The 12103-nt window shown below is 42.8% G+C and overlaps 1 protein-coding gene across 3 annotated transcripts in view; it reads left to right on the forward strand.

The window, feature by feature from the left end:
- The window catches only part of ARG2 (arginase 2), a 46905-nt gene that overhangs the window by 32570 nt on the left and 2232 nt on the right, over positions 1-12103 (forward strand). For all 3 annotated transcript variants that reach the window (XM_072963270.1, XM_006206945.4, XM_072963271.1), the window contains 5 exons: positions 6449-6626; positions 9031-9190; positions 10052-10146; positions 10332-10436; positions 11404-11540. In XM_072963270.1, coding sequence (XP_072819371.1) covers positions 6449-6626; positions 9031-9190; positions 10052-10146; positions 10332-10436; positions 11404-11540 — 675 coding nt within the window. The remainder of the gene's footprint in view (positions 1-6448; positions 6627-9030; positions 9191-10051; positions 10147-10331; positions 10437-11403; positions 11541-12103) is intronic.

The raw sequence follows: 12103 nt of genomic DNA on the forward strand, positions 1-12103 counted from the left end.
GCTGCACCACGGAAGTTGGCACCAGGCTGTGCTTTCCCCATCTGTCTTCTCACTGGGCTGGGAGCTCCGTGAAGGCTGCAGCCAGGCACACAGTCAGCTTCTGTTGAAGGAAAAAAGGAGACAGAGCATCCTAACTTTCTCCTGGAACTTCATTCACATCGTGACCTCTGGGATTCTCCCAGGTCACTATTTCCTTTCTCTCAAAATGGTTTGCTCCTCAGAAGCCACCTGGTTTCCCAGATTTTAAAAATATATGCTTAGTATGCATGAGGCCCTGAGATCAATCCCCGGTACCTCCATTAAAGGAAAAAAATGGATAAAAATGGATAAAATCTATGACTCAGTGAGTAGCTGTCATATATCAAATAGTTTAACTCATATAAGGTGTTTGGGTACCAGGTGAATTTAGTTGAGCTAAATGTTGGCAAGTGATGACGGCCAGTCTGATGATGCCTGCTTCCAGTAAGGCTGACCTCTGGTTGCTTCAGACAGAAGTGGCGTGATTTCTTCAATACCCAAAATGGCACCATTCAGAGGCCTAGAATCTAAGGGATTACTGTGGTTGGTTTAGATAACTTAATCCTTGAATACATTTACGTGTCCCTCTCTATTAATGACCAAGCTCTCTTGGTAGTGTGGGTGTGTTTGTACAGCAGGTGTAACAATGGTAAGATCTGAAAAGAAAAACAGCATCTTCCTGGCTCCCTCCTCCACCCTTAGAGACCAGAACCACCGAACAGAAAGAGAAGTAGAAAATTCCTTCCTGTGTGACCTGCGAATTGAGTCACAGCAGGGTGTGGCATTGTGGTGAGGGCTTTCAGAGACCTGGGTGTTCCAAGTGACATGAGCCAGGCCTTTATGCTCTTTTATAGGGAAGGTAGAAAATTCAAGCTGTGTGAGAATGCTGGACTCTTCAGGAGCCATTTCGGTGGGAAATTAGTGGGCTTGTGTGTGTTTGCTACTTCTTACCAAAAACTCATTCTTATCAAAACGACAGTCATATTACAAAGAGGTTTTGGGAAGTCTTAGATTGATTACACCACCCGTTTCGAGGAAAAGGGTAGGGTGGGGAGAAAAACCACAAAGACGCCTCATCTAGTTGCACTAATGATGTAACCCTTGGTGCGTGTAGGCTTTTCCTTGTTATCTCATTTTAATCCTCATTAACAACTGCATGAGGTGGGACAAACTTGGAGTCTGAATTTGGCTGGTCTCTTGACTCTTCTTGGAAGTTGGGGACCAAAGGACAGGGATTGTTTCCTTTGCGTCTGTTGTGGCAACCTGACCCACCGTGACCACTCATCTGCAGCGCACTCTGCTTTCAGCCCAGAATAGCAGGGAATGTGGTCCACCTGTTTGTTGAGGTTCCTTGGGAGGCTCACCAGGATGCTAGCTCAGGTCTGGGGCAGGGAGCTGCACATCAGGACTGTTCACTGGCAGAGCTGTAGTCACTAGTCTGTTGTGTCTGTCTCCCTTTAAATCCTTTCTGGAACAAGGTGGAGCATCAAGAATTTTAAAAAGAAAAAAATCACGTTTTGAAGAGTGATATTTTATCCTGCAGGATTGTCACTGTCTCTTCCTGTGGTTAGGTATTGGAGTAGCTGAAGTTTTGTCAGCATGTTAACAGCAGATGTTTTTTCCAAAGTTTAACCATCCTGTTCTGAATGAATGAGAGAAAATGGTTATGTTGCAGTGACTTACAAAGCCAGAGGATCCCTCCTTTTATCTCCGCCCCTGCCTGGGCTGGAACCAGGCTGCCAAGTGCCATCAGCCGACAGTCTGCCGGAGAAAGCCTGAGCTGGCTCACTGTGATCTAGAGGTGCTTGGAGGGTTGACATGAGTTGGGGTCACAGGGGCATCCCTTACTAAGCCTGTCTTTAGCAGGTGATACACTGCCTTCCTTCAGCCAGGACACATGTAGCTGGTTACCATTTAGCAGGAAACAGATCAATGGTGTATATCAGTGGTGCTGCAAGTCATCTCAATTACATGTCTTGAGCCAAACTTTTGAGCTTGTTTTGTATTTGTATTTTTTTTTTTACTCAGGGATCACATTTATGCAAAGGCATCTATTAACACCATATCTGTACCAGTTGTTCTTGAGGTTAACTCTGGTATATGTTAGATGGACATGTCTGAAATGACTGGCCTGGATGCCTGGGGTCACCGTCCGTCCTCAAACACCCAGTGCCACACTCCCTGCCCCTGTCTTTCTTAGCCGTGGTCTTCACTGCCTTTGAGAACACCTCCGGATGAACAGGAGAACAGGGTGGGGAGGAAGGAGATGTTGAGAGCACTGGTTGGAGCAGTCTTCTGAGGGACTCCAAAGTAGTGAACTAGAACAAATAGTGTATTTGCATGATAGGATTTCTTTCCCTAAAGCATCAAACTTATTTTGGAGGATGGGTCTAAGGAAGCAAAGAGCTTATCCTTAGATACCCCAGGACACGTGGTTCTTGAGGTCGTACAGCCTCTGGGAGTTAAGTGCACTAAATAGAATTCAGACCCCTGCATTTTATTGGTGGTAGCCAAATGAGTTTACCTTGTAAGTCTCTTCAAAGGTTATTACCCAAATCACATTTGGGGGTAAGAGAAATTCTGCTTACTTCAAGTGACCTGAATTAACTCTAGCTTTCTTTTCCTGGTTTAGACTTCCAGTAACATTGCCACTTTGTTTTCAGTATGCTGGTTTTCCAGGTACGACTTTGAGGTTCTAAGAATTAGCAGGTGCATTCCTTTAGAATACCAGGAATTCCCTTTGGGGCAAAATCTGCCATATCCAATATTTGAGCCTATAACTTTAAGAACCATCAGTATTAGCACCAGATGAGATCCGTCTTTGTTTTTCTGCAGGTTTCCCTGTGTTATTCCCAGTAAGTCATAAACATTCCGTCCTCTCTAGGAACAGTTTAAAAAGAATTGTATGCTAATAGACCCCTAGCTTTTCTCCAAGTCTAATATTCTGCCAGTGGGCTACCTGTGGCTTGGCAGATTCACCCATGTGCCAGCTCACTTCAGAACCCACCTGTCTTGACTGGCTGGGAGCCTTGGGAGCAGCTGGAGCTGCCTGTAAGTAGAAGAACAGCAAGGGGGAAAAGTCAAAAAATGCCTGCCCACTCATATCATTCTTATGGGAGGCTCTAACCAAAGGAGAGTTCAGGCTTGCTCTCAACAGTTGGAGCGATTTAACTTTGCTGAATTTCTTCTTCTGAAGTATGTGGGTAATGATACCAGCAGAGGAAGTGAGGATTAGCAGCTACCACTAAAAACGCATCTAGCACAGTTCCTTTTCCTTCTTTCCTGTCACTGGCACCATTTCGGGGATTCACTGGTGATGAGGGCCCTGAAATAAAAGTGCTGTCCACAGACATTGCTAAGGTCAGATAGGGCTGTTTTGATTTCTTCCGGTTGCATCATTCTGTTGATGCACTTGTGTTCTCATTCCACTCCGATGGAACCTGAGAGCTTTATCAAGGCCAAAGGTAACATCCAGGCCTAAAAGATCAGAGTAGTCGTCAGTGTATTTTTATTACCAGCACCAGGGAGAGAAACAATGAGGCTGTGCCAGTATAAACAGAGCTTGACTCTTCCTCCCCTGCAAGTGGAAAACGAGAGCCCTTTCAAGTTGATTCCAGATCTATTTGTCATGGGTGCTTCCTTGAAGTTTCAGGTTCATTTTGTCCTACAATGCTTTCTAGGGGAAGAAAGAGCAGCAATGAAACATTATGCCTCATCTGATCTAGACTTGCAGATGAGTTGACTTGAGCACAAAAAGTCTGAGAAAGGGACAGCTCCCTCAAGCATGACAGACAGATATTTGATATTACAATGTTTACTCTTTTCGCTGTTATTTCAAAATTCTTTAAAAATTAGTGAGACCCTTTCTTGGGTCTTCTAGACTAGAAGAATTTGCCATACATAGCACTCAGATAAAGTAATAGCTTCATTATTACTCAGTTCATCCTGCTCTTACAGAAGGTCAACCTGCCATCAGCCTCCCTATTTCTCAAAAACTGGCCTGAGTCACAATTCATGTTCTATACAAACCTCATGTCTCATTGCTCCAATATGCAGACATCTCATTTCTATTAAATAGTTCAACAGTTTCCAAACAAGGCATGTGCATTTCTTCTTTCAGGCCCTTATTTTTTTTTTTAAAAACCAATCTTGGGCTCTACTCCGTGAGTCCCTGGGTGCTACAATGCTATCAGTATGGTAGGCATTAGAAGAGAACCCTGCTAAGAGGCTACATGAGGACGGCGTGGTAAATTTGCCCATTCAGCTCTGTGATGAACTGGAACAGTCTGGTTTATCAAAAGATAGGATCAGCAACATAAGTGTTCGTATTTTGAGTTCTTAATCACTTAAAGGTTATGGCAGTAGAATTTAAAAGTACTCATTGTGACACAGGTTTAACTGTCTGCCGAAGTCCATTCTCATCCTCTTCTGGATGGAAGGTAGACCTGCGTTTGCTGGCCAGTGCCACGTGAGCAGGGATAATGTGCCACTTCTAGGCCAGGGCCTCTAAATGTAGAGGTGTGCCTTCAATGCTTTCTCCCTCTCCCGCGGCCTTGAACTTGGGGAGACTTAACCTTAGCCACACAAGATGGCAAAGCCCAAGGTGTGGCAGAGCCACGAGCCAGAAGGAGCCTGGTCTCTGAATCATATGAACGAAAGCCCTCTGCTGACCTAGAACACAGGGGCGTTAAATGAACAAGAAACCAATCTATTGTGTTGAAGCCATTGTTCTGGGGAGGGCTCATTACAGCAGTTTACACTAACAATCTCATTTTAAAGAATATTATACATTGTTTATGCATAAAGGTCTGCAAGGACAGAGTAGTCAAGCCTGGGGACTAAGATAGGGGACTTTCACCATTAGACACTTCCTTATCAATTTTACAAAAAAACTGTATGCCAATAAGGCGAGAACAACAAAAATAGCACAGCTGTGCTGGTAAAAACTTTACCTGATGTGAGGTGTGTAGGGGTCATTCCTAGGCTACACTGAGCCTCATTGAATTTCCTTTCGCTCCTTTGGCACTCATTGTCTCCGGTCCTTACCTGGAATTTATTCTGGAAATTAAAGAGCAGTGTTGGGAGTCACGTAGAGTGGGCCACTCGGGGAGGACCTCTTGAGGTATTAATCTCTTCAGGGCGTCTGGTCCTCAACTTTGTGGACCCAGGAACTGAAGTTTTGATGTGTGCAGAGCTTATAAGGCCTTTGGACCCAGAGATCATGCTAACCAAATGCCCCTGTGTAATTAGGGTGAGCTGCAGTCCTTCAGCATCCACTGTCAGGAAGCCCTCTTGCTGCTATGAGAGCACCTGGGAAACTAGGTGAATAACCAGAAGGCTGACTGGTGGGCAAGGAATCAGAGCAAATGTAGTTAGATATTCTAGGAGAACCCACCATCCAGGCTGTGAATTAACCTGATGATACACTCCACAGAGTTAACAAGGTCTTTGCAGTTGTAGAAGTGGGCAGGATGATCTGTCTGCCAGAGCATGTTCAACACCTCTGGTTTCTCTGTGGGCCGCGCCCTAGGGTTGGCCCTGTGCGGGTGCTTCCACTGAGGCTGCGGAGCGCTCTGTGGCTGGTCACTTTGTCAGCGCGTCCAGTGGCTGGTCTAGGTGCTCACTGCGGGGGGTGAACTTGCAGATGGTCCACTGCTGCTTCTGCTCCATTTCTGCCATCTTGTCGGTTCCTTGGAGAGGACTCATCATTTCTTAAAAGGGTCAGAATCAAGACGGAATCTTTGAGATACAAACTGCATGGTCAACAGTACACACTCTGGGGCAGGTGGCCTGGATTTGGATGCTGATTTTGGCACTTAGCAACTGCGTGACCTTGCTTCAGTTCCCTCTATAGAACGGATTCTTTAGTTGCCTGGGACAGGATTGTTGTGAGACTTAGATAAGAATTTATGTCGAGCAGCTAGAACCGGGTCTGGGATCTTGTAAGTAATAACTGTTAAAGCATCTTGAAAGTAAAAAATATTTAGGTCCTCAGGTTGGCCTTTTATTTTACTTTTTTTAAAGTTCATAATATGAAAACTTCTATGTATGTTTCTTTGTCCTACATTAACAGTAATTTTCTTTAAATCCTGTCGGTTTCTTTAGGTATTCTACTTTCTCTTTATAATCTGGGGATATCTGAGGTCTAAATGCTACCAATTTTGTGATTGTTAGGTCAAGTTAGTGAACATTTCTGGGCTTAACTTTCCAAAACCCAGCTGCTTTATCTGTAAAATGGTGTTCCTGACAGGATCTACCCCACGGGATTGCTGGGAGGACTAAGATAATCCTGCCCCAGTCATGTGATGTTTTGAGTTACAATAATAAAATAAGTATGATGTGTACTTTGCCAGTTGTTCTGTGTGATCCAGGTCAGTAAGAGTTGGAATAACACACACAATTAATCTTGTCACCTTTCATTTGTTTCCAGGCTGCCACCTTAAAGACTTCGGAGATTTGAGTTTTACTCCAGTTCCCAAAGATGATCTCTACAACAATCTGATAGTGAATCCTCGCTCAGTGGGCCTTGCTAACCAGGAACTAGCTGAGGTGGTCAGCAGAGCGGTGTCAGGTGGCTACAGCTGCGTCACAGTGGGAGGGGACCACAGGTAAGCTGGGAGCCGGGGGTGGTGGAGGGGCTGGATTGCATGGTGCTTCAGGCTAATCAGTGAGCTTCTTTGTCTCAGTTTTCTCATCGTGAGTAAAATATCCTTCAGAATTTTTAGGGTATGATGTGCATACTATTTTAATGCCTAAGATCACGAGCCACTGGAGGCGTGTGTGGTTTCCTTTGTAGGACACATCACGTAGTGTGAGGACAAGTTCAGACGTAGACTAAGCAAAGTTTAGACAGTGTGTGTGATGCTTATTTCTTGGAAAACTTTAACTGTTTCATGACTTCATATTTGGGAAAATTAGAAAGATCAACAGGCTGAATATAGGCTTTTTATTTTTTAAGTATTTCTGCTAATAGGTTTCTTAGCAAATTCCCCACTAGGCATATGAATACATTCTCTACCTCCACAGCATGGCCCCTAGGTGACTAATAACGTAGATCCTGCCTCTCAGGGAATCAGCATGTAGTTGACCGAGCACTGTGCTGATGTGTTCTCTGGTGGTGCTGAGGATTACGGGAAGCTTGTGATTGATTTGGACTAGATGAAATAAATATACATGGAATGAAAAAAAAATGGAATTCTACCTCTTAGAAGGAAGAGATCAGTCTGGGCTAGAACAGTCAGATTTCACAGGAGAGTGTGATTTGAGCTACGGAATGAAGTTTTTTGGTAGAAAGAAAAAATGGCATTGAAGTACTAGGAGTATCGAGCACTTCATACATATTCCCAGTTAATCCTCAAAATAATGCCATGAGAAGATACAATTTTATCTAATTTACTGCTGGGAACACTGAGGAACCAGAGGCTAGATAATTTACCCAAGCTCTAAGGCCAGGAAGTAGCAGAGTTGGGATTCAAGTCTTGTGACCTCTATGGGCAATTAAATTTTTTTTTAGATCTAATCTAACAACATTCCCTGAATTGCTTGGAGAGCTTTTCAGATCACTTAACTGGAAAGGCAGGTAGATTTCCTCATGAGGAATAAAATTTTAGGTAGAATAAGAAAGTGTCAAGGTTCTCTACTGAAATTGGTTAAACAACCCAAGGGTCTTTTGCCTCTTGGCTCAGTTCTCTCTGAGTTCATTTATTGTGTCTTCTGGCCGGCTTACTATTTGCAGACTGCTTATTACTGTAATTATCATGGTCTTTGGTTTGTCTTTTGTCTGTAGCCGTCTACATCGTACCTCTATCACTGCTCCCTGTTTCCTGTCCAGTGCTAAAACCTAGGCTATCTGGAAGATTCTAAAAAGGAAGGGATGGGAATAGTTATTGAATGTTCTAAGGAAGTGTCATTTTTAGGTCACTTAGCTCCTTTGAATAGTACAGCATACACTATTGCTTTAATCATCAAACCAACTCTGACTTAAACAGGCCAAGATTATTATAGCCCTATCTTATAGAAAGGGAAACTGAAGTCTAGAGAAATTATCTAATTTCCTATTGTCCTATTTCACAGTTTCTCCTAGAAAAAACCCCAGTATTCTGACTTACTCCAGTGCTTTCAGCACTAGACTGTGCTATCCCTTAAAGGTCCTACGCGGGACACGGTGCATTCAATGCTTAGGTTGTACTGACCAGAAAGATCACTGTAGTTGGTTCCTAAGATGCTCACACTGCATTTCCCATCAATGTCAAACTCTTTGGTTCCTGGGAAGCTTGGGCAGCTTTCCAACCATGATTTCATCTGCTATATTCCTACAGCCGAGAAAGGACAGTTAACTAATGTAAGTGGCGACCAAGGACAAGGAAAGCAAAACAAACCTTAGTGATACATGAATGCTAATGTACACAAGATAACACACAAATAAACTTCCATCTTATTCAGTGATCTAATGAGATCTTTAACTGGGTTGCCCTGTTTAATGTCTTTAAAAACTTTTGACTTCTTGTTTTAGGAAGTATCACATAATCTTTCCAAAAAGCTTTAATCCTCATTTTTTTCCTTAAAAAGTTAGTATAACTGATTCTTGGAAAGTAATGATGAGATCTCCCTGGTGTCTCATGAGGTATTAGGTAGTATTTGTGAGTTGCTACATATAGGCCATATCCTCTAACAGGATTTCATTTGTTGAACTAATATTTTAGGTTCTTTTCTGGGCCAAGGCTAATGGACCAAATTAAAGGGATTTGGGGGCAGCAATGACACCTGCCACACTGCAGGGATAAGCAGTCATCAGCTTTGAATCTTTAGAGCCTTCCATTTCTCCCTCTTTCTCAAGGCTCACCTTTGGGAACAATAGCCCGAGGGACTCTGTCTCATCCAAATCCATGCTCAGTGTGGGGCCCTGACTTTGCCCCGAGGACAAAGTGTGAGCCGTGTTGGTTGAGGATATTTGTTATTGGTGATGTTTACAAAGTGGAGTGCCTTTAAGATGACTGTATTTGTTCTTTGCAGCTTGGCAATTGGTACCATTAGTGGCCACGCCCGGCACTGCCCAGACCTTTGTGTAATCTGGGTTGATGCCCATGCTGACATCAATACACCCCTCACCACGTCATCTGGAAATCTCCACGGACAGCCAGTTTCATTTCTCCTCAGAGAACTACAGGACAAGGTCAGTGGGCTGAAATGAAGAGAAAGCTGAACAGCTTACAGGTGTTATCCAGGAGCTTTGATGGTCTAGTTCAGTAAGATTTCTGTGAAGGATGGGTTTACGGTGGTGGTAGAAATGCTTACCACTCCTTCATTTGTTCATTAAACATTATTTTGGACCAGGCAATCTAGGTGCTGGGGCTATGAAGATGAGTAGGACATGGCCCCTGTCTTCTGGGGGGGGGCTCATAATCTCATAATAAAGGAATGTGCTAGTAGGTAAGTAACTCTAGTGGCTGATATACCCATAGCCCCAAGACTTCTTGGTTAGAAGCTCCCAGGACTCACTCTCAGAACTGTCAGTCTAGAAGACAAGCAAAAGTGTGATTACCTCCAGGTGGTATTTTCCCAAGCTGTTCAGAAGACATGGGAGACCATGTTAGGCACAGACTAGAATCTGTATATCCCTCCCCTCAGTGAGGGACCAAGTTAAACCAAGACAGTATGAAGGTTATTCATTAGGCAGAACACACGTTTTGGCTGTTGGCAACTTGAGGTGGCAACTGGGTTATGTTTCAAGAACCAATCTAAACAGTTCAGTAATGTGCAAAGAGGTGGAAAAGGGCTAATCAGTACTCCTGCTATTTAGGTAAGTTAATAAGAAGCCAAGACCACCTTAAGGTATTTTTTTTATTCTTCTTGAGAAAGCTATCTGTGTTCTTCAGTTGCTCTTCTGAATCATTCCCACTTCTGTTAGTTCTTTTTCCCAGATCAAGTGTGTCTTGTGTGGAGAATGTAAACTGCATACACTGGGAAGCACACAGTGATTATCTTGGTGGGACCAAGAATCTCTGATGAATCCTGTTCATTCCTCTCTTCATAGGTACCACAACTCCCAGGATTTTCCTGGATCAAACCTTGTATCTCTTCCCCAAGTATTGTATATATTGGGCTAAGAGACGTGGACCCTCCTGAACAGTAAGTTGACACATCAGAATTGAGCTCTGGGCCTGTCCTGGCCACTTATGTTCCATTTGGTAGGTTGTTTTGTCACGTTAACTTGTTGTAGGTCATTATAAAGACAACCTGCCCTCCCTCCCCCAACACACACTTGATTAAAAATGTTCTTTAAACTAAGGCTTCTTCCCTTTGTATCTCACCAGTTTTATTTTAAAGAATTATGATATTCAGTATTTTTCCATGAGAGACATAGATCGACTTGGTATCCAGAAGGTCATGGAACAGACGTTCGATCTGCTGATTGGCAAGTAAGTAACTATAACGGATGTCAACTTCTAGGTCCCAAAAGGAATAGGGTAGACTCCCAATGGGCTGTACACCTGAGCCTGTCTCTTGAGGATAATGGCTTTTCTTTTAAAATAAAAGCAAAATATGTACATATAAAAATAATTCAGAAAGGGAGACTATGAAACATAGGCTGTATTTTTCTTCTGGGGTTAGGAGAGAAACTCTCTCTCATGAATTTCTCTTTAGCTTCATTTTTAATGCTTACTTCTTGAGATGAGAAGTGTTCATTGTTCCAACTGTCCTCTTCTTCCCAGTCTCACTATTGCTTCATCTGAAAGGAGTTTTTTATTAAGCAAATCTTGGTGGTATGGAAAGACGGCAGATAAATACTAATCAAATGCTAGTTAAGAACATTTCCCAGTGCTGAGTCTTCATTTCTGGGTCAATGATTTCCACCTGGTAGTATGCCACGCCGTAAGCTGTTAAGAAGTTGAAATAATTTAGCATATAGGTGTGTGTTGTATGTTTGCTTCAGCTACTGGGCACAGGAGTGAAACTGAAGTTATTAGAAATGGGGGGTGGTCAGATTGCAGACATAAAATCAGAATTAAGTTCAGCTGCTGTTTTACTGAGAGAATAACAGCAATGTAACCTAGATCAATCCAACTTAAACTAGAATCTGTCAGAACTCAGTGCCATGCGGAAGTGAAGAATTTCCTCTATTGCCAGTTCCTAATGTAAGAGGCTCTAATGCCCAGAGTAAGTCAGAAATAAATACAAATTGGAGTTAGTCTGTCTGAGGCACATAGAACAAAGAACAAAATTATGAAGTGGTGTGTAGGAAACCAATATACTCAGTAACTTTAGAATAGGAAATCTGTTGTATTAAAGTAGGATTAACAGCAACAAAATCAAGGAGTTGCAACTGTAGGAAGGATGAATGTCCAAGCACAACCCAAATGACTGTTCTCTTATTCTCCTTTCAAGAAGACAAAGGCCAATCCATCTGAGTTTTGATATTGACGCATTTGACCCTACACTGGCTCCAGCCACAGGAACCCCTGTTGTAGGGGGACTGACCTATCGAGAAGGCATGTATATTACTGAGGAGATACACAATACAGGTAAGCAGTGATCAAACTGTTAACTACGTAAGTAAATACACTGAAGCCTCTTGGCTGCCAGAGGATCTAATCTACTATTACATGTCATTGCACACATTGTTTTTTTGCTTAAACTTCTATAGCTAAAAGTCATGTGGTCAGGCTAATATGGGATAGTTATCTAGAGGCATGTTTGGACCTGGCTAATGACAAAATATGCTCAGGCAACACTGAATAAAATTGTTTATGTCTACTTAAACACTTAATGTTATAATAAACACCAAACTGATGTGGTTCTTCACATCTGAATTATCTAAAAATAGGTTAAGATTAAAAGGCAAGGCCAAATAGCTGTGATTTTTACCCTGACGCTGGGAGTTGGGAATGTCGAGTTAAGGCTTCTCTTGAAGATATTTCAAAGCTGGATAGTATCTTGGGTCCTCTGATATAAGTCTTACATACTAGAGCTTGTTTGACAGGGCCTGTAATATGGGGATACTGGAATGCATGGCTGACAGGAAGATTTGTAAGCTGAATGCTAGATCAAGAGTAACTACAAGAGGTTACTGTCCCAAACTCATCCT

Source organism: Vicugna pacos, chromosome 6 (assembly GCF_048564905.1).
Source record: "Vicugna pacos chromosome 6, VicPac4, whole genome shotgun sequence".
In the NCBI taxonomy this organism is placed as follows: Eukaryota; Metazoa; Chordata; class Mammalia; order Artiodactyla; family Camelidae; genus Vicugna; species Vicugna pacos.